Raw genomic sequence first — 22519 nt, 5'->3', positions numbered from 1 at the left:
CCCAGACTTTTCTGACTCGTGATCTATATTCGGTTTTATAAAACTACAAGAAGGGAAGTTTGAGTTGATAGTCGAGTAAGTAAAACCAAGTCTAAGTAGAAGTTTCACTCGTGAAGAAAATAAGATTCTTTTTCTGTTGACTATTGAAACAGTTTGCAATGTCTGCGGTTTCATTCTTATTCGTCACAGTGAAAAAGTGAAAATTATACAGACTCGTGCTGACCTACAAAAGGATAAAGCGAAGTCGTAGATTCATAATGGGTTAAGCTCTAAGCCCCTAGTTGCTTAACTTCAACCTATTCAACTTATACGCTGCAATACAGATTTTCTTTCAAGGGTAAACTCAGAAAACTTTCTATAAACGTGTCCTCGAAGACCACAGTAGCCGCATCATCCAACAAATAATAATTACAACGTATTGTAAAATGTCGATACTTAAAAGGTTGACTGCCTAGCCAATTTCAGAAATTCTTTCATCCCATTTTCATTCACATCGTTTATACTTTTGATCCAACGTATTTTTTTAACCAACTTGACTAACAATTTCTGTACAGGAAATGCTTTTAAATTTCCGTAAAAATTTGTATATAGTGTCATTGATAATTAAATGTCATGTCTTAAAGCATGATACTACAGTAATTAAAATATTAATGTTAGTCACCTAGGCATGACGTGGCAGCCAATGGATTAAATAAAAATACTGTACACGATTTGAATTCTAGTGAGAATTGTTTATTCATTGAGTGTTATTTAAGATACGAATTTTTGTTAGAAATATTATACTCTAGATCTACATGAATATCGTTCAAGTTTTATTTTAACATTAATGCGAATTAACTGTACTTAAATTGTACAGTTTATATCTTATTTATTTCCATTTGTATTTTCTTCTTTACTCTAATTTATTTCCTACATTTTATAATGTAAATTAGTACACGTATGTGTATATTATTATTTTTCACGCTCACTGTTTTATCTTAGAAGGGCTGTAATCACTTCTGTCATTTTCTGTAGGTAAGTAATTTTATATTTACTTCTTTCTGATTTCTGACTTCTTTCTGAAAACTTACGAATCGAAATGCAAAATAAATAAAAAAGAGTAAGTATCGAAGACTACGCTATCAGTCTTTAATTTTAGAAATTTCGTCATTGGCATTGTACGTCTCTTTGTGATAAATTCATAAAAAATTGAATAGCCCGATTTTTCGCATCAAGGTTGACGTATAAATTAATGCGACCCAACGAAGTGATTTCTTTATCATATTCGGGACTCGCTGCCGAACGTCGATGTTATGAAGCATGAACCATAAACTTCGAATATCAAATCCCGAATCGGTCTCTCCCTATTCTGGGTATTGAGTAAAGATAGCAAACCGTACATTACAAAATAGCTGAATAAGCATCACGTTCTATAGCTTGGAATAAAAAAAAATTTACTCATACATAAAATGTTCGCGTAAAATTCGTTCAAAGTGACTTTCTTTTTTCTAACCGAATACCATATCATATCTCAAAGTTCTATAAAGTCAAACTGGATCGATTTCGTTGAATTTGCTACGATAAAATCGTAGAACATCGAAAAGTAACCATAAAAATGGTTACTTTCCAGTCCTGCGATTTTAAAACTGAATTACTGTACCAAATAATACGTTACGATAAGACACCAATCGCACAAAATTTTTAAATCGAGAAAATTTGCTGTTCCAGAGATGCAGAAAATTTGAGTACTCAAAGTTCGTTTGTATTTCAACCATTCCGCACAGAAAACGCTTAACATCAATCATACCCCTCAACCGTAAGATTTTTCATATAAGTCTGTTAATTAAAATTCTCACTGACTACTGGCAACGAATTTAAAGGCAGATTTTAAAGGGAATTCCAATATAAATCACGAAATTTTTATGAAAATTATTCGCTTCGTGAACTTTAATAAACAGAGTACCTACTGGTTTTTGAAAAACAAAAAGTTTTAGAAATTTCGTCCACCATATTGGAACTTTCGCTTCGTGATCAGCGACCAAGAAATCTCGAAATAATTTTAATAGAAATTTAAATATATTTTAATGTACGGTTCGTTATATTGAATCGATTATTTTGAATTTTGAAAATCTGACTTCAAATTCGCTATCAACAGTTAGCGAAACCTCCTTTACGTGCAGAATTTAAAATTATCGGAATCTCGTAAAAATTCATGCTTCGAAGTACGCAGGCTGACGCATTAATAAACAGTGACTATTTTGATCCTCCGTATCTCCAAAATCAATTCTCAGCTCAACTTAAAAATTGTTTACGTTTGATGATTTTGTGATCACTTTTTGCAATCGTTTGTCGAGAAATAATATTAACATCGATTTTTCTAATGTATCAACACACATACGAGGTGTTTCAGAACTATACCACATTGTTCATTAACTATATACAACAAAGAAAAGACTTGTTATACCTGTATAAAAATACAAGTCCTTGTGCAATTACTATGAGTGGCATATTATTGCATTATCGTGAGAAAACTGTTTCAAATATTTACCAAAATATAACCTAACGAAACTTGTTAGTTGTATATCGACGAATAGATATATTTATTTATCGATCGAGGCCTCTGCGTAGATTTAAAAATTGTTTCGTTCCAATCATTGAACAATAATTGAAAAATGAAATGACTGTGATAAAGTGGTTTGTGCACTACTGATTCTATTATCATAAGGGCATAAATGTTACCTTCAAAATTATTTTCAAAAATGAAATAATGCAACTCGAGTAAAAAAGTATACTGGAATACAAATAAAATAATATCGATCCTGGCAATAAAGTGAAATATTCACGATGACGTAGTCGATCATTTCTGTATCCAATATTTATAAATCTCGGTATACTATGAAAATTAAACGTTCGTTAAAAATAATATTATATTATAAACGTACAGTTTCTCAGTCGTCGTATAAGTAGATTAAAAAACTATACTTCCTTAACGTTTCTTCAGAAATGAATTTAGAAAGTTTCGTATAATTCTCCTCTTTTTCGAATACGTTACTTAATTTAAATTAAATGTAAATTTAAATTTAACAATTGCTTGTGGTAAATAAAAATAATAACTCGTTAGTCGAATCAAGCAACCCCATGTAGTCCCGAAGAAAATTATTTATTCAAAACGTTTTCGACCACGTTTTAGGATATTTTCAGTGACAATCATTTTCTACTTTCTACACCATTAAGAACTTAGTTTAATTACCTGACTTGTAAATATTACAGATTTGTTTGCAATACTTTCTCAAATTCAGAAAAAAAGTATTGCGATTACACCGATGAAACAAAATGCCGGAATTTCTCAGTTGTGACGCATTCAAAAATTACAGTATCGTTTCCATAAGTTACTTTGTTTGCAAATTGTGTCGCGTTTCACGCGATCCCGATGCACCGAACATAAGAGCGACCCAACTAAAAAGATGGAGGATGGAGGGCACTTCAACACGTTCGACGCCATGGGGTGAACAGTGATCAGGCACGTAGCCAGAATTTTATTTTCGGAGCGAGAAAAGATCGAGAGAGTATCCTAAACAGTAGATACGGGCATCGTGACGTCCTGTTTTAATCTTACAACGAAAAAATGAATGAATCGAATTCTGAAATTCAGTAGAATCTCTCTTATTCAAGAACTATATTATACACAATTCGATACAAGTACAACAATGGAACTATTATTCACATAGCATCCTAATGATACACCTCATGTACTTCGTTTAATGATATGTCTCAGTATTCTAAAGTATTTGTGACTTTAATAAAATTTCCTAAAAAAACTTGTGCAATTTAACTATCTAAGAAATTTAATATCCATGTACTTTTAACCAAATGATGTTTAATTTCCTTATTCTACTATTAATATCTAGATTCTTTTCTAAAATAAATGAAAATTTATAATAGGAAAATAAATGTCCTATTATCTCAAAATTAGCTTAGCGGCACACCCACGTTACCCGCTTAATTCGGATAATCGAGGTTCTACTGTATCTCTAATTAAAGCAATTTCTTTGTCTCGAGCGTAAATGGCGTTGAATCATCAGAAAAGAGTCTATTAAACGAAACGTTATTGTTAAATGGTACGCGTGATTTCGAAAATGTAAATCAAGAATTAAGTATTATTTTAGTGTTGTGAAATTTACGATTACTTCTGTTTCTCTTCGTGTGCTCGTATCGTAACTTAGGAAACAGATTGCAGACACAGTTTTCCAGAAGTTAACGGAGGTGTAAGTCGTAAACTAACTCCGCAACTAATTTATGTAATGGCTTGTAAAGCGTGCATCTGTATAAAGAACATAAACAGAGGTTAGGTCTGATTTGTACGTATTATTCGCATAAAATGGATGTATCAGAGTATACAAAGAGATATCGATCACTTTTTATTCGAATTAGTTAATTGTTTAGAAAATTGAACAATTGATAAATTTTATAAAATAGAAAAAATAAGGAAACAAATACACAAATATGGAGAATATAATATGAAAAGTACATAAATACATGAATAAGGAGGAAAGTATAAAAAATGTAGAAACTGATCGGTTCATTAATTAACCGGAAATCTTCGCATTAAAAAAGAGAACAAAGACTGGCAGCTATGCCATTAAATTTTCTATAAAACTTTACTCCTCAGACATGAAGAAATCAGAGAAAATAACAATCGTTAGAAGACCATTAAAATTGTGAGGTAAGAAACAAATTAAAACTACATTATTAGAATCGTGCTGCTATCCCAAAGATCTCGAATTCCAAATTATCCTACAAATTAGTTATCTTCAAAGAAAACAAAATTAACAACCATAACAGAAGCTAGTGTACTAATGTTTTCGAAGCCAATGATATAGTATTTTATCTTCTTGTGTTTAAAATAGAGAGCTACTACCGTAGTACATATTAAGTCTTCATAATTCGAGCAATTATCTAGTAATAATATTTGAAAATATCGCTTGTCAATTTTTAATTACGGTAATCAGGACGTCAATCTTTATAAAACGTTGCGGTCTACGCAAAACTAATGAGAAGCACTAAAAAGAAATATTGAATTTTACCTCCGTGTAAAGACATTTAATTAATTCCTGTTTACGAAAATACGTTTAACGTATTCTAAAAGTTCTTTATATTTTAACATTCCCCGTGTTCATAAATTTAGTTCTCTCTATATTTGTATTTACAACGGATAAGTTTATTGCAATTTCAAATTGCAAATAGTTAACAGTGTAGTATCTTAACACAAATTATCTCATTTATAGCTCCATTTTAAAGAGAAAGCACTGCATCCTACGATGTCAGAATTTAGTTATTGACGTGGCTGCTTGCTTCAGGTGCGCGCTAGAATTATCGACTGCGAGAGTGTTCAAATTCTGTTGTGTCAAAGAGTAAAATATAAAGAAACATGAAAGACAATTAATAACCGTAGAGCACTCTGGTAAAGTCTGTCAGTCCATAAATATTATTTCGTTCCTAGTTATTTTTATGTATTATGAAGTTTCAAAGGTGTTATCAGTTCCAGTAAATAAAATATTATCAATTCAGTATTTGTAAATATTTTCTACATTCTTGTTCAACAGGTATTGCTCCAAATTTAAAGATATGTTACTATGTACCAAAATGTTACAAAAGAAAAACTTTTTATTGCAAAAACAAAGTTCACTCTTTATTTCGTGCACACGATAAATATGAAAATTTTATTTATTTTACGCACGTTGTTGTCAGATAATATATATTTTACATTTTTTAAATCACTGCATATCTTCCTTATTCTATGTATTTGTGTTCTATATCCGCTTAATTTCCATGGCTTTTGCCATAATTATTTTCTACTTCTCGATACAAAACACTGTTTCATTTACTTTGCCATAATAGCACCATGTTCTTCTAATAATAAATACCTATCCATTACCTAAAATTGACAAGTGCAATACCAATAAACAAATACCACATTCTATCGTAAAATAGAACCTGAGAAATAAGTAAATACGCATAATGCGTTTACGAGCTTGCAGTGTATTGTGCTTACATTGTTTAAAATTAAATCGATCTGACGCGAAAATACAAATACTAGAAACGTAGTGTTTCTATTGTTGTAAACTTAGTATTATTTAAATAAAAGTATATCAGTCGGAAAATTCCAATGTACAAAGAGAAAAAACGTAGTAACAATCGTGTTAGAATTTCTAACCAAACACCCAAAGGGTTGAAATCGTTCACTTTACTTCCTGCCCGATAAGAAAAGCTCGCGAGAAGAGGTCAGGTGTTCGATGTCCATGATCTTCCGCGTCATAACGCAATCCCTTACCGCGTATTGTTACCGAGGGAAACCAGAAAAACGAAAGAAAAAACGGATGCATACACTAACGTTCCGTGGAAATAAAGCCAGGCTATTCCAGAGAGACCGTCATCGTGCGTATAGACGCGTAAGAAAACGGGATGTGCTCCCCTCCCTCCTGGAATAGCACCTTGAGAGGGAAGGGTAAAGATAAATTGATTCGCGTATCGTCACGTGTTAGAGAAGGCGTCCACGGTGGCTTTGTTTATTATAAACGAACGCTCGGGACCCCGCAAGCGTGACTTCATCATCTGCAGGAGGAAATCCCCCAACATTCGACGAATAAACGCGCTAAGAGTGTACACTGTTTCGTTGCTGATAGACGAATAGACGAACCACGTGACCAGCCATGTTAAAACAACAAGACAACCGGTTTTTATCTGTACACTATCGCGATAGTACAGATGTGCAACGATACCTAAAGAGCGTCAGTGACGTAACGTAGACTCCGGGATGTACGTCGGATGCGACCCGAGTGCAAATAAATCCGTCATTCTCTTTTAACATCCGGATCTTGTCCCAAATGGAGTCGTGTTGAACTCCAGCAGCAAGAATTAGCCAACAGTAAACTTCCTTACAATTGTTCGAGACTAGAGTAAGGATACTCCGTAACCGACCTCGATAATTCGAATACGATGAGAGGACTAGTTATTCTGAGTCAGACCCCCTGGCAGAGATGGCCACCAGGGAGGTAAATAACTCTCTTCGGAATCTTTGTGTCGGTGAAACTTTCACGGTGCTACGTAGAAGCTTCTAGAGCTACGAACCCTATACGCGGAACGTAACACACAATTCTCTTTTAACACTCGAATGATGAGCCTGGGGTTCGTTCAGACCTCACTCTGAACGCGAAACCTTCGCTTACTTGGATACTCGATATTGAGATTTGTTTACCCTGGAGAGATAACGAAGCAAGGATTGCTCAAAAGATGCATTTCTCGACGGTATTCGGTTGTGATCTTCGAAAGAGAAACGGTGATGTAGACAAACAATTCATCGTGTTACAGTTTAGAAAATTGTTATTCGAAAGTTCTGTAATATTTTGCTTCGGTATTTTTTATTAAGAAGAATTCACCGTGTTCCAGTTCAGAAAATTGTTTTTCGAAAGTTCTGTAACGTTTTGCTATACGATTTCTGGTTACTGCTGATTATAATTTAGCTTCTCACGAATCAATAGACAATGAGGATAATTACGGGAACGAAGTTTCACGTACGATGGATGTACATTAAATACATTTATTTTGCCTTCTGTTATCGATTATTATTGTCCGTGTCACGACTTGTAGAAATAAACAAAAATAAATAATAAAATACAAGCTCAAGTTTCGTCCGAGTGGACTCACAATGGATGATCCCTAACCTGGAAATTCAACAAATTCTGAAACTTTCTGAATACCTATCGTGCAATTCTTTTTGTTGCAATTCATTTTAAGAGGTAGAAACCGACCCTCAAATATTTTGTGATTTTCTTGTTGTAACTTGGAAACTGTACGAGCTAAAAAACAATTTTAGACAAAGATTACTTCTTAAAATTAAATCTACGATGTTACTTGGATATTCGATACACATATACATGTGTGTGAGGGGCGGGGGTGAAATAAAGTTTGAAAAATTTGTATTTCACTTCTTGAATGGGTAACTCGATAGCTAGCCATACACTGGCATTCTTTCGGCGAGAAAAGAGTATCATTTTTTTCCGTCGTTAGTTTCTTTCGATACCGTCAAAAGAATTATAATCACGTTGTCACCCACCAACTCGAAAACTTTGCGGTTGTTTTTTGCATCGTTTGTTCCTGTTACTATATCCTCTCGTTACACGAGAGGAAGAATATCACTTCGTTGCTCGCGAACAGAGAATTTTGATGATCCGTGAAACGATAAAAAGTCAACTAGCTTCCTTCTCGCGCAGAATTCGTTTTCCCCGAGAAAATAACGTCAGTGTATAACTAACATTTAGGCCACTCCTTCCGAAGAAATTAACAGACCCGTCTTAAAGGAGAAAGCAACGGGGTGCCGAAATACTGATCACCTGCTATGGGAAACACTAGATCGTACACCTGAAGGTTACACGTCTAAAGAATGCGATATTCTCTACAAAGGAATTCGTCCACTTCGTTTACGCAAGTATTTCAGTGCATACATTTTCTTTTCAAATGCTCGTACATAATTTCGTTCGAAGACGAAACAATTGTTGCATAGTTACGTACATACTGTAGGAAAAATCACTGTAGATGTATAATAAAAAGTCAAATATATAAATATATCGATATTACTCGGTATATTAAAGACTGAGAAAGTCTTAATTGGTATTTTGAATAGTTTTTCGAACGAAAAAGTAATTCGAGTAAACGATCGTTTAATTACATCGAGCAGTGTTTTTCTGATGTAAAATATTTGAAATAATTAATATTGAAAATGTGATACCTCCAGTGACGAACTTTGTACGAATATAAATTTTGAAATTGATAATGAACACAGTATTGGGTAACGATACAGTTAAAAAACGAATATTCTATCGAACTGTTGCACAGTTCTAGTAATGGTAATTGAAAATTGGAATACTGTATCCAATACTAATAACTAAAAATATAATTAACCAGCTGCATTCGTGATGGAAATGTCGAAATGAATATGAACGGGATAATGTGTTTCCGTGGAATCGTAAATAAAAAGCCTCGTCATGCGTCGCGTCTCCGAGTTTCGAGTAAAATTTACAACAGTTTTGACTGCAAACAATTCCACTGGAACAGTGCACGATACAATATCAGCGCGTCATGTTAATGAAAATATTTCTTTTTCATCCAACAATACACGCAGCTTTCCATGAAAATATCGTGCTTGCTTCCACTTTTACGTAAATGTAAGTTGCTGCTGGATGGTCACATGTGCAGTAAACTGCCAACGTATTCGAAAAAAAAACTATACAATTTTGTTTCTCGTACAATCAAAGCGAAGTGACGGACACCCATTGCAAAACCTGTTCGTCCAGTCCTTGCATTCTTTCACGAGGGTATGCATTTTGATCCTGCAAGCAAATGCATTCTATACGCTTTTTCCAGAACCACCTCCGCCGAAATTTCTTTAAAACAATTTTACAATTTGTACGAACGCGCATCGATCGAAAACAGGAAATTATTACGACAGACGAATCCATTCCTCTATTATAAAGTATACGTATATATACATGTATACATATGCATGTTAGTAAGAGTGGCCGTTACAGATTTTGTAATCACAGAACTAACACAAAAGTGTCACATATTGCATATAATTTACTACAAATTGCCCTCTTTATGAATGTCCACTTCTCCATTCGAATATCATTTCCATTCGATGATACAATTCTTCGATCCACAAGAATTCTCATAAAAATCGCATTAAATATAACTTAAAATATCATTTTCTTCTCTTATTGATCATCTTTTATGATTTAATAATAACAATCTGATCTGGTACCTGAACTCTTCGGTAAGGCTAATCTTGCAGATAAGTCTAGAAATTGTTATTTTATAAATATTAACTTTTCTGGTCTTTTCTTATACGGTATTAAAACAGTTCTTTTAGCAATTCAGCTGTCTGTTAACTCTTTGGAACACAACATCGAAGATCAGGAACACCATTCAACCTGCACAATACTTTATTTTTCATTTTGTAGTTTGATATCGATCTCTTTACAAAAAAACCTACATTTCGAGTTATTGGTTAAAGAATAAAGCGATGTACTTCTTAGAGAAACTTAACCACATGGATTATCCATTGATTCTTCGTGCAAGAAAGCCAATGTAATAATTGAGCCATTAAACCACTATATTGCACAGAGTAAAAATTCACCAAAGTTTTGAAAAGATCATGTATCAATACCTCGTTAACAGATAACGGTATTGCGGACAGATTTTCCTAACAGTTTGCATAATTTGTCTCAGAACAGCTCTCAACTCATTGAGGCCAGAATTGCGCTGTTATTAAACTATATTTCTCAAGATTCCTTGCTCGAAGCAGTCAAGTTCATCGGAATATAAATGTTGCATTCATTTGCATTATTTGTCGATGTTTTATACCTGGAAAGGGAAAAACACCGACAACAAAAAGATTTAGAATGTGCCATAACAATGTAATTAATGGATCCACTGCTCCGAAATAATTGAAGTAATTCAGAAGTTTCGATTCGAAACACAAAAAACAAAATAGAAGGTCGGCTAAGATTAACGATGACGTTATATCCGTGTCAATTGAAAATAATCCACGGCGAACGAGAAGAAATATTCCCAAGACGTTAAACAATTCGCAGAAATCAGTTTCCTTAGATACAAAGAAGGTATCACCGACAACTTTTGAACCACGACACAAACTAATCGAAAAAAATTCACTTGTCTCTGTTAAAACGATAAGAAATTGATATTTCTTTTTAGCAATTAGTAACACAGATTAAGAACTGAATAATTTACAGAGAGGAACAAACTAATCTAAATCACAGTAACGACTGGCAATAAGTTGCTCGTTCTTCTTGGTTCTTATTTTTATATCGAACATTTAATGTAAAAAGATATTATTCGAAATTCGAAGAAAGATGATGATACGAAAAAAAAACTGACGTGACGAATGACAAGATAAAGAATCGTCTTCTACTATAGCAGCATCAAACCATAAATTTTTTCGATGATGCGACCAAACATATTACAATTCAACTACGACGCATTAATCCTCCTAATATAACACATTAACAATATTGAAAGTTATGTGTCTAAATTTTTCAACGGTCGTAAGGAAAAGTGTTACACCAATATATAAACGAACCAAAAGATAATGGAAAATAATATATCAAATTGGTTATGTAAATATAAGATAAATTATCGTGCGATTAAAAGTTTCGAACGAATTTACGCAACCCAATGCTCAACGTAAGATAAATCCAGTCTTGCGATTGTTAGTGTACACAAAAACGCAAAGAAATCAATTTGAAATAATTAATTATTATCTAAATCGTCTCGAATGAAGAGGACACTGGAAGAATGAATAGAAAACCCGAAAGGTAAAGATTACGATATCATCGAATAATGTTTAATAACACTAATGAACATGAGTATTATGGACACGCCCTTAATTGATAACGATACTATCCGTCAGACATCTATAAATTCAACGGAAGGCAGGGAAGTTATTGCAAAAAGATGCGTCCAGATGATAAAAATGCACTCGATAAATTACCCTGTTATTATTATTACAGTTTGTTTCTCTTTTCGAGAAGAAACAATATTTATTTTTGTTTAGATTTTCCAATGAGTTCATTTTCGGGCCAGGCCCCGGTGCCAAAAATAGTAGATAAACTTGCGCGATAATTGTGAAATATACGTAGAAACTTTTTCCAGATAATCGATGATTTTTCTATGGCATGTGTGATGAATTTCATCTGAAACTGGTCCCAAGTGACGTAGGTGTGGTGGAATATATCATATATCTGAGAAATTAATACGAGTTTCCAATGTATTTACATACATTCGTATGTATGTAAATTGACGCACCTCGTTAATAGTGCTATTTACACGGTGAAATAAAAAGTATCTCAAGATAAATAGTACGACACAAATGTACCTAAGTGATTTTTTTGGAAAATATAAATCGAAATTATAGAATACAATTTTTGAATAGAGATCTTCGTTTTCTAGATAATTGATTTTGAAAAATATCTGGGATACGAATACACTCAGCTTATAATGTATAATGTAGTACGAGAAATTGATAAAATTACATTATTAATTTACGATGGTAAAAGGTCCTGATTAATCGACCGAACTCTTATTGTCAGTAGGATAATCTCAACATTACAACATTTATAACACTTGAAGCACTTGAACAATTTTTTCTTTCAATATTTTAATTAAACGAACAACTTTTTCTGGTCAATGACTGGTACTTCTACATATTGCGTTAAAAAATGATGGACATTTGTAACGACAGTAATTGTATCGAGTATGACCGTGTGCAACATATTTTCAAAATCATTTTTCTCGAAAACGAAGGCATGTATGGTAAGTTTTATTCCACAGTTCCCATTTAGTTTCATAAGACGTATTTTTGGTTAGATCACAAATTTGTAAACACCTTGTATAAGTGAAAAATACGATTGGATTATAGAGCGCGACGAAATTCACAGCATTACTTGGTAATGTTTTATTCTTCCGGGAAATTAAGAACGGAACGCGGCATACAAATCGACCCCTCGAATTCATTCGCTCGTCGGGCATTCATTTTATCCAGTTACGTTTTATTTACGGCGAATTGTAAACTATAAAAACACAATTCCCAATTGAATCGGCCGTTACTCTTGCACTTACGATCCGAGTAATATGAATATCGAAATTACAACAGAAAATGCGTCTACCGACGAAATTCGACAATTTAACAACATTGAAATAATTCGTACCAATGAGACAATATAAGACCATAATTTGCGGTAAATAAATCATTTTCATTCTTAACCAATACTTGAACACTCAAAACTATAGATATACGTCACTTTCATTCTTAGAAATTTCACACAGCTGTAAAATGTTCCCGTTACTGTAAGTTCTAGTCAATCTTAGATAATTTCTAAATTTAGAAATTTTCAAGAATCAGAGCCACCGTAAATCATAAAATCTCGTGGGTGTTCTGTTGTCAACAATCGTGTGGTAAACATTGTCAGAAAATTCGATTGAGAAGCTGATGCAAAATTTTATAGAATTTCACCGTGTGAAAGTGTCAGGATACTACACAGAGTTTCTGAAACTGGCAAAACTTAAATTGAATCTCATCGTATGTTGAAATCTCGGTAAAGCTTTACTTTCGAAAATTTGAAGTAGTACGTTCGGGCGTTTCGTCGACATTTAATTATTCAGGGGATCGTTAAATATGAACACTCACCTGTAAAGTTCCGTTCTCAAAAATGATATCTTCGGCTGCGATTTCGTAGGTGAACACAGCTCCCATCCGACAATCGGACAATCCTCTGGAGATATTAAAAAAGTCTACGTTCGACACTTTTGGCAGGAGTGTTCTAAACTCATCGATGTCCGAATAATTCCCGTCATTGATAACATCGAAAAACGATACGCAGCTTTTCGTGACTAGGTCGAAAACTGTATTTTTTGGACAGCATCTCCTGACACCCAACAGTCGTGGCAGCGATGTATTCACTGTTTCATAACGTTCGTTTCTATCTTCGTTCGATAGACAATGCACGACTATCGGGACGCTCTGTTCCGTGGTTTGTTCGTGCAGAATTTCGACACAGGGCGGTATCTGTGAATAAAAATCGATAAAAATTGTTTTTATTTAAACTGTCGTTTTTGTAGCTCTTTTTGCAAGAACAACGAAACGCAAAAACAACCCTTCGTGTACAAAGTGATACGAGCGAATCGAAACGGCTTCGTGACTCTATAAATATTGATTTCGATAGATATTGATTCGATGGAATTATTGTGCGAATCGAAGAAGAGTTGTACGATACACCCTTAAGGGAGATATCCACGATGCAAAATCCGAAACGTTGAACGTATCTCGTTACCTGTTTTAAAAATTTAACCATTTAACGATACATTTTCAGTTTTATTCCTAGGTTTGAAAAAAAATAACGATGTTACAGGATATTTTCGAAATCGTATTTTTTTAACCGGCTATCGTGATTTTTCCAACTGTAATGAACATATTGATTTCAAATTTTTATAGTATATTCTCAGTTATACATAAATACTGTTTATTGTGCAATCGTTATTTCTTATTATTATTCTATTTGCTTTCGTTTTATGTTTAAAAAGAAAACAACAAATTTTATATAAAAAATTAAATTTGAAACTTTGAATGACATTTTGCTATGAATTACTGTTTTAAACAAAAAATACGATAATAGTAGCACTACTAGAGATTATCATACATAGCACAAAAATTTGTTCTGTGACACTCAGATGCTTCGAGTGGTGAAGAACTTGACGATTGCAAAACAATTTTTTTCCACCAATTTCAACATTAAATAGGTTTAAGTAGACTAAACCTAGGTTTAAGTAGTTTAACACTTTGTAATACATTTTGTACCGATCGATTTTAAACAATTTTCAGTTCAAATCGCGTGAGTCGTACATGCCTCACGTTATTATGACTAGTACCTCTGCTTATGATAAATATCTTACTACATTTGATATAAAATTAATATGATACGAAAATAAAGAATTAATTATTACATTGACATATACGTTTATGTGAAAAATTTTGAAGAAAAGAAACCAGAAGGGTGCCAAGGCCAACGACACTTTAAACACCAGGAAAACTAAGGAAAAGTGGTAAAAAATACCTACAGTATCAACAAATTGTTATTCATAGATAAAAATAACGACAGTGCAACGATGGCCTTTTAAATTCAAAATACAATAGATAAATGATGCAACATTAGTTTGAAAGTGGTTCAACGATACTGCCTAAAAGCTTTGTTGCAAAATCAATGAAAATAGATACATTAGGAGAATATATTATATTTCATTTATTTTTTCAACCGATAATATAAAAACAGTAATTACGTTGAATGTAATATTGCGATCAAAATTTCTTTCTTTTCGTGAACACTATTTCAGCAATTGGAGAAACCTTTAGAACGTGCTAAGGAAAATTACAGTCAGTACAAAGGCATCGATAAGATCAATGCGAATCCTCCCTCACTCTTCCGCATTCTTGTTATAGGATCCGCATTCTTATTACAGTCCTCTTCGTGACAATTATCTTAATTTCCTCGACGTTTCTCAATTTTATTCCAATCGTTCAATCAGAATCTTAAAATTCGTAATCGGCCAGTTCAAATCGATCGGTACGATCAAACTATAATTATAATTTTATAATTATAATATTACGTTCTAACTCTCGTCACGTTTCTTCTAGTCTTAAACCGAATTGAAATCAAATTCTAAACTTTTCAAACTAAAAAAGGCGAAATCGTACTATAATCAATAAAAATACTGTACTTTGAATATGCAACGAATAAAATTTCATTTAATTTTTTATTCGAAAAGATTGAGAACGAATTGTTCAATTTTTCACTTTAAATTGAATTCCCTTAAAAACATATATAAAACATTCCTTTAAATTTCAACCAACAGAGAATATATACGTGTGTGTCAAAATGGACCAAAAATCTACAAGATACAACTACAAACATTTATGAATCAATTTTTCTTAAAAATTTGATCGTGCCTTCAAACGATAGTCTGAAGAAATTCATAATTATAAAGTTCCATCGAAACTCGTTTAACAAAATAAGGTCACGTTCGCGTAAAAACAAATCTCAATCTTAACAGTCAAGTGACAATCGTGTGTTCTCGAAGCATGTTTCTTCCTAAGAGTGATTGTTCAAAATTGAATTCTTTTATGGTAGAGCGAAAAGTGAAAAGTTCTCGGTATAAATTGCTCCCGAATAAATTCGTTTTCGAATAAGAACCGAAACACGCGGGATTACGGTTGGTAGGGACACACGCGAATACAGTAGATTGGGAATAATCAATCGAACGTGCCGTGGACGAAAATTGCCGGGGAAAAGAGCCAGGGTGGTCTAAATCAATTCTGTTCATCGCGTTTCGTTCGAAAATTTACGACCGGCAGCGGGGTTAATGGCAAAACGACCAATCCGTTTCGTACCTGCAGGAAATCGGTGGTGTTCAACGTGGCGAGGGGCGTTGTGCTGATGTCCTTGATTTCCTTGCAGATCGGAAATCCATTCTGTTGGACAGCCGCGTTGCCATAATCGACGCTGTAGAGTTCCATCGCGCGCGGTAACACCGGGACGCAGCCCACCTCCGTTTCACCCGAGAAAATCTCACCGGGCGGGCAGCATTTTCTGACAGCCACCTTCGCGGCGGATGCACCTGCCGTCACCAAGACGAGCCCCAACAGAACCAGACCCCTCGTCGACATCGTGAAACACGTTTCGTCCAACGGCCACCGAGGAATTGCACTTCAAAGGCCTCAAACGGGAATGCCACTCGCGAACGATTTCACTTTCTACTGTTGCAGCGAACGCTCGTCTTCCCCGAAGTCCTCGTTCTGTGAACACGATCGTAGATACCGATTTATCGATGCTTCTTCTCGCAGCTCGAAATTATAATAGCACGCGATAGATTCGAAACGGTTACACGAAGGTTCCGTTTAAAGAAAACAAATACGGTTCCTGTTTACAAATACAGAGGTGCATTCTTGGAAAAGAGTTGCAGTAGAGGGCGATAGAGCTTCTCGAACAATGAACAATTTTTCTGGAGAATTTTCGTTATCTTTGATAACTGTTGATGTATACTAAAAAGTCTTAGGACAACTACTGGTTTGAACAGTATTCCAATATTTGGTGTGGATTATGAATTTTGAATTACAGTCCCCACCTTCGAGTGAAAATTAATTGGAATCCATTTTCTCTGAAGTAGTAGAATCATCTACATCGAGGATCCTTGTTCACTTTGAGATAAAAATCACTGGCCTGTTTTTAAGTGAACCGTAGGTTCCGATTTTGTCACTCGAAACCGAAAACTATTCTAGATTTCCTATCTGATATTATTATGCGCGTACATGTTCGATTTCAGTTGATTCGATCTAATACGATAGGCTTAACATTTTAATTGCTTTAGTTCGTGTAATCGTGTAAGGCAGATGCCTGTTTTTAATTCTTTTATTCGCTAAAACCCCGAAAATACGATCAGTAGTTTTCAAATAAGAATTGAATAATATCTCCAACACACTGGATTCAACATTTCTTTTGCCATACGAAACATCGAACAAGATAATTTCATTCAAAGCATTCAATGGATGCACAATTTTGTTCAGGTATTCGTGAAATTTGTTGTCCTAAGACTTTTAAGTAACAGTGTATATTACACAGTGATCGACTAAAGTTACGTGTTTAATTCCGTCGTAAAATTCCTAGAAATATTAAAAAACTTGATTTATAAAATACTGGAAAATGTTCCAATTATTTTCCATTGTATAGCAACTGTACGATTAATGGTCTTCTAAATATGTTTCACTGCTTTCTTCGAAAGTTTTCGATATCTTCCGAGCAATTTTTAGATTCCAATTCCGTAAAGTAACTCATCTCTCTCGGTGCATTGATATATCACCGATGGGATTAGGTATCTTCGTTGGTTCGATAGTGTTCTTCGAAAAGTATGTCGCACCGATCGAAATAAAGGACGGTCGAACGAAATTCTGATAAATAAGTCGAGCGGAGTCAGACTTCTCGTTTAAACTCGATTTAAATACGATAAAATTTCAACACTTTCCTGTCCGATCGAACGATTTTAATTGCTCTCCTTAATGACTCGAACTCTCAATTTATATACCCGAGTATTGTGCAAGCGTTCTTTCGACAAGCTTGCGCATTTTGCGATACGGAGCACTATTCTCGTTTCGTAAAACAGACATAGGAAGACAGTTTAATTAAGAACGTTTCTCGTGGCTGCAAGTGCAGCCAGTTAATTGTCATCGAGCCGTGATTCCCTGCACTCGAGATCGTTGAAACGAATCTACTTTTCCTTGTTTGTCAAGATGCTCGCGGAGAAACTTTCTTCCCTTGTCTGACAATGAGAAGTAACTGAACGCTCGTACTTGATAGCTGGGTTCGGAGCGCACCTTGATTACTTTCATTCTATGTCGATGTTTATCCACTTTCGTTCCGTATCAATGTTTATCCGCTGTAACCTTCTTCTGTGTTCATTTATCGAGTCTGCGAACGACCGAACTAAACTTTCATTTACCTTCGTTGTTACATAAACGCGATGCAAACCCAATAAAGTATCACCCGAATAGCTATTTAAGAAATACGACAATTCGAAACATCGATCGAATTCACTTCAGAATTTCTATTCTCGAAAAAATAACTCGACTCCTTGGCACGTTTGCGATCGAACCGTATCGTTACCATCGGTGTAAAAAAAAACACGTCTAGACAATATTCCCTTCTCCAAATTTCCATATAATGTATACAAACATTGTTCGTTCACACAATCCGTCGTGCGAATAAAATAAAATACACCGGCCTAAACTCTCGAATATCGTCGTTGCAACTTTACCATCGCGTATTTCGTTCTCTGCAGCTTCGCGACGCGCTTTAATAGCTGGTTAAAATTTCAAACGCGTACATCGGGCTGGATACGCTCGTTTAAAATTTTGTTTCACACGGTTAAAACAGAGCCGAAAAATGTAACTTCCACGCGGCACGGCATCTCAATGAGTGCAGAGTGTCGTTACTAATTGATACTCGTGGCTCGTCAAATGGAAAGTATTCCTCTTTGGCGTAAACCGGGACTTACCGCTCGATAGACACTCGAATTTGTCCCGCTACACCATGCGCACTCGAAAATCCGAAATACTCGCACAAAGATCGGACCCCCGCGCACCGACCGTACATACGTATGTATCTTACGTTCGTTTTCTTTCGCGGTTTTCACTGCACCATTTTTTACCGGCGTGGTGTTCGTTCGCGGCGCAGAGTGACGGGAAACTAAAAATAAAAAGGAATCGTCGCTGTCGATCGTCGCGTTCGTAGCTCAAAACACGACTAATTTGAACCCCGATCCTCTTCGACGCGTGAACATCCCGCGAAGCGGCGAACTAAAATAATTGTCTACGTGGGAACCTTTACTCGGACTTTTCTATTTTTGTATCGCTTTATCTCCGATCCAGACTCTCGGAAATTTCGATCCGTGGACGATGGGTACGGTTCGCGCGTTACCGCTCGCAGTTGCGGTAAAACGTGCGATGATTAACCACGTCCGATAACGACTGGAGGCGATTCGTGGAGACCGAGAGGAGTTCAACGGTTCAATTTCGCGAACACGGCCCGAGTCGCGTTCAAATTTACACGCGAATCGTTCCGCGCACCGATCGTTCGTGAAACAACAAACGCCACCTTCGCGATACGCAATTCGCCGCCCGTTTCTTTGTTGGGTTTATCCCGGTCCCAGTGGTAATCTAGAAATGATTCAGCGTGAGCGGTCTCCGGTCGATTAAATCGTCGCTTCCGTTGCATAATGCAACAGGGGGCACGCACGCAGCTGCATCTCCGGCTGGTAATCTCCGGGGAGGGTTCCGGGGCAATTATAAAGGAGCTATTACTCGAAATTAGCTGGCACGTTTACGCGGAAAGGAATCTTATTCCGTGAAAACTATACGTTCGATGTCTTCCCGCGCGGTTCACCGAAAACGTTCCCCGTGGCTGGGTACTTTCTTGTTATTCCCTCGCGAGTGTCGCGGTACACCCCCGTGACCTACACCGATACCGCTGTATCTTCGTCACCTTCGGTTTCTCTCTATCGATCACGTGCCTGGACATTTTCTCGCTCGTTCAACGATTCCTTATTCTCGTTGCGTGCTTCCCCCGTTCCAGCGATTATTTCCGCGCGTTCCTTCGAGATTTATTAACGAGACGCTGATCGATTTCGTAACGCGTTAAATAGCAATTAAGCGGTACCTCGCACCGCCAACGTTCTCCAACTCGTCGAGAAAAGATTCGTTCATTACGTTGATCGTGTTCTCGGTTCTTTTTTCTTCTTCTACCTCTTCTTCTTCGTTTCTCGAACTTCCTCCCTCTCTACGGTGGCCCTTTGCTCCCTCTCTCGCACGTGTTATCCCCTACCCCGATACACGTTCGCTAAAGCGCGAACCGAATAATCATTCAATGACAACGAACGTCGTGACTCGTTCGATTTATCGTTTCCCCGCACTGTTTCCTCGATTTTCTTCAACCGTCTCTGCCCTCCCCCGATCTCACTGGCTTAACTCCAGCCAATCGTTCGTAGTATCGTACACACCGATTCTTTCATCCAGGTACATCGTAGCCTCTCTCTTTCTCTCTGCGAACACAATCCTCATCCCAGTGCTTTTATATCCGTTTCCTTTCGCCTCGTTTCCCGTCTTCCTCCATAACGGAAGTCCTCGCAATCTCTACCGCCCTCGTCGCGAATTTATTACCCTTTTACACCCTTCTTTGCGCGCTTTCTCCCACCTCGCGCCCTTCGATTATGATCGTTCCTTTGGTACGCGTACGCGTCCGCAGCATGGACGATTCTGCGAATCTATCGCGCGTTCATGGACTGTAATTATCCCAATGACGAGTTCCGTCGCTTTTCTCGAGCTCTTCCGAAACGATTAAACGAGAGGGGATGAGTTTTCCCTGTGAGGATTATTCAAATTGTTGCTCCCCCTGCCAGAGAAGTTTCTTTCGTAATTACCGTTACCATGGTTTACACCTCGAGATCGTTTCCTCGACTTTTCGATCTTCCTCTCTGGGACCTTCACGACGTTCTTACCGTGCAACGTTCACCCGTACTCCGAGGATCCATCAAATAATTCATCGCACTCGATCCTCCTTCTATTCTCCCAATCTCGGAAGAAAATCAATCCGTCTCTCGAGCTGGTTCGAATTCGAGTTCCAAGTTATCACCACCTCGACCCGAACCTTCCCGGTTTACGTTCTTCCCTCCCGGTTATCGCTTCGTTTTACATTCACCCGCTTCGCGCTTCGAGAATTCTCGCGACGGTAATCAGAATTCCAAACACCTCGACGAGACGTTTGGGACCGGTAGAGTCCCCGCGTGACCCGACGAGTAGGTCCCGATCGAATCGAATTTCCGCTTCGCGTTTCACGCGACAGAGGTGGAACCTCGCGCGGAACGATCACACCATCTCGCGACGATATTCACCGTAAAGTGGTTCCGTGGTTCGCGGGAAAACGCTGGTTCCTCTCCTATGGTTCGTCTGCGGTGAAGCGTGTCCGTTTTCTCGGCGGTTCGCGCGAACGATCCGGCATATCGGAGACACGTGAACGACGCGACGAATGCGAACGCGGAGGCACGACTGCTCGCTCGCACGAACAGACAGCTGAGATCGGACCGAAATTCGACTAGGCTCGCCGCGAGAACGACAAGAAAACCATACAGGACGCACCTCTTTCCGCTGGCGCCCGAACTCCCCCTCCTGGATCCACATTCCCCTCTACGGGTTCATCGTCGCCTTTTTCTTTCTTCTTTCCGTGATCGCGGCCGGCGGTTAATCGCTCGATTAATGCCCCGTCGCGTGCAATCGCGAGGCGAGAACCAACCAGACTAACGAAGGTTAGGTCGGCCACGTTCGTCTACTATCCACGCGGCTTGTTTTCTTCGTTTCTCGGAGCGTCTGACCTCGGGAAAACCAAAGCAGTCGAGGTCAGAAGCTCGTCGAGTTGCACCGGTCGGACGATATTGAAAATACGGTAGGCTCTCGTACAACGCGGTTTTTGTGTATTGTGTTGCAGGAATTCGCGTTGCAGGGAATCGTGCTTTACGAGAATTTTTCTCCTTAAGACAGCGGCACGATTCGATGCGTTAGAAAATACTTAATAGGTATTGTAAATCAACACCAAAGCGAAAGTAAACATTTGACTGGTATAAAATTTTGATATTCAAGTTACAATAGTATGAATTATAGAAAACAGAGGTAATTTTTTTTTTTTAATGATCCTTGTTTGCGTTTGCGACGTCGTTGATTTCGATGATTATTTCTCGATATGACCGATTGGTATGCATAATTCCAACCAGACGGGAGAAGCTGCAACAAAAATTTAAAAATGCTATAAACTGTAATTATATTCTCTAGGGATTGACGTTCGAACGATTTAATTCTCATGAAAATTATCGAGATGGCAACTGTTTGTATTTGAGGAATCGAATTTGGACGAAAAATTTGTAGGCTTTTTGTTTATATTTTCCGGAATAATTGAAATTTAAAAAAAAAATTACAACATCATTACTTAACAATTGTTATAATAAAGATATTTGCAAGAATTCAAAGTAATCGGTTAGCTGGATCTCGAAATGCATATCTTACAAACCGTTTTTGAAAACATAGTTTCGTAAAAAACGAGTTTAATTTTTCCAACCAACCTGTTACGTGTCGGCCAAGATGTTACGGCACGCATGTATGCGAATCTGTTCCACTATTCGTATTTCCAAAAATAAATTCTTTTAAACCTTTCCTAAAATTTTTTAGGACCTTTCACATTTTATTCTTAAGACTTCAAACTACTATTTAGGACAAAAGAAATCGATTTTTCCAACATCTCGAACTGTCTTGCTCCCTTAAAAGAACTTCTTTTATAAATCTAATTTACAAAACACTTTTGCCTTATGTATACCAACGTAT

General features: G+C 36.6%; 1 protein-coding gene across 6 annotated transcripts in view; it reads right to left on the bottom strand.

Moving 5' to 3' along the window:
• LOC143152191 (G-protein coupled receptor Mth2) overlaps positions 1–21426 on the bottom strand; it is a 72559-nt gene extending 51133 nt beyond the window's left edge. For 2 of the 6 annotated variants that reach the window (XM_076322029.1, XM_076322023.1), the window contains exons 1-3: positions 21043–21184; positions 15995–16399; positions 13241–13618 (exon numbers count right to left, since the gene is read on the bottom strand). In XM_076322029.1, the coding sequence (XP_076178144.1) occupies positions 13241–13618; positions 15995–16270 (654 nt within the window). In that variant the 5' untranslated portion in view covers positions 16271–16399; positions 21043–21184. Of the gene's footprint in view, positions 1–13240; positions 13619–15994; positions 16400–18651; positions 18832–19811; positions 19948–20649; positions 20721–21042; positions 21185–21286 lie in introns of those variants that run through there. The other 4 variants (XM_076322024.1, XM_076322027.1, XM_076322028.1 and 1 more) reach the window with 4 other exon arrangements.
• Positions 21427–22519: the final 1093 nt, after the last annotated feature.

Source organism: Ptiloglossa arizonensis, chromosome 10 (assembly GCF_051014685.1).
Source record: "Ptiloglossa arizonensis isolate GNS036 chromosome 10, iyPtiAriz1_principal, whole genome shotgun sequence".
NCBI lineage: Eukaryota > Metazoa > Arthropoda > Insecta > Hymenoptera > Colletidae > Ptiloglossa > Ptiloglossa arizonensis.
This window is presented reverse-complemented; position numbering and strand designations above follow the sequence as displayed.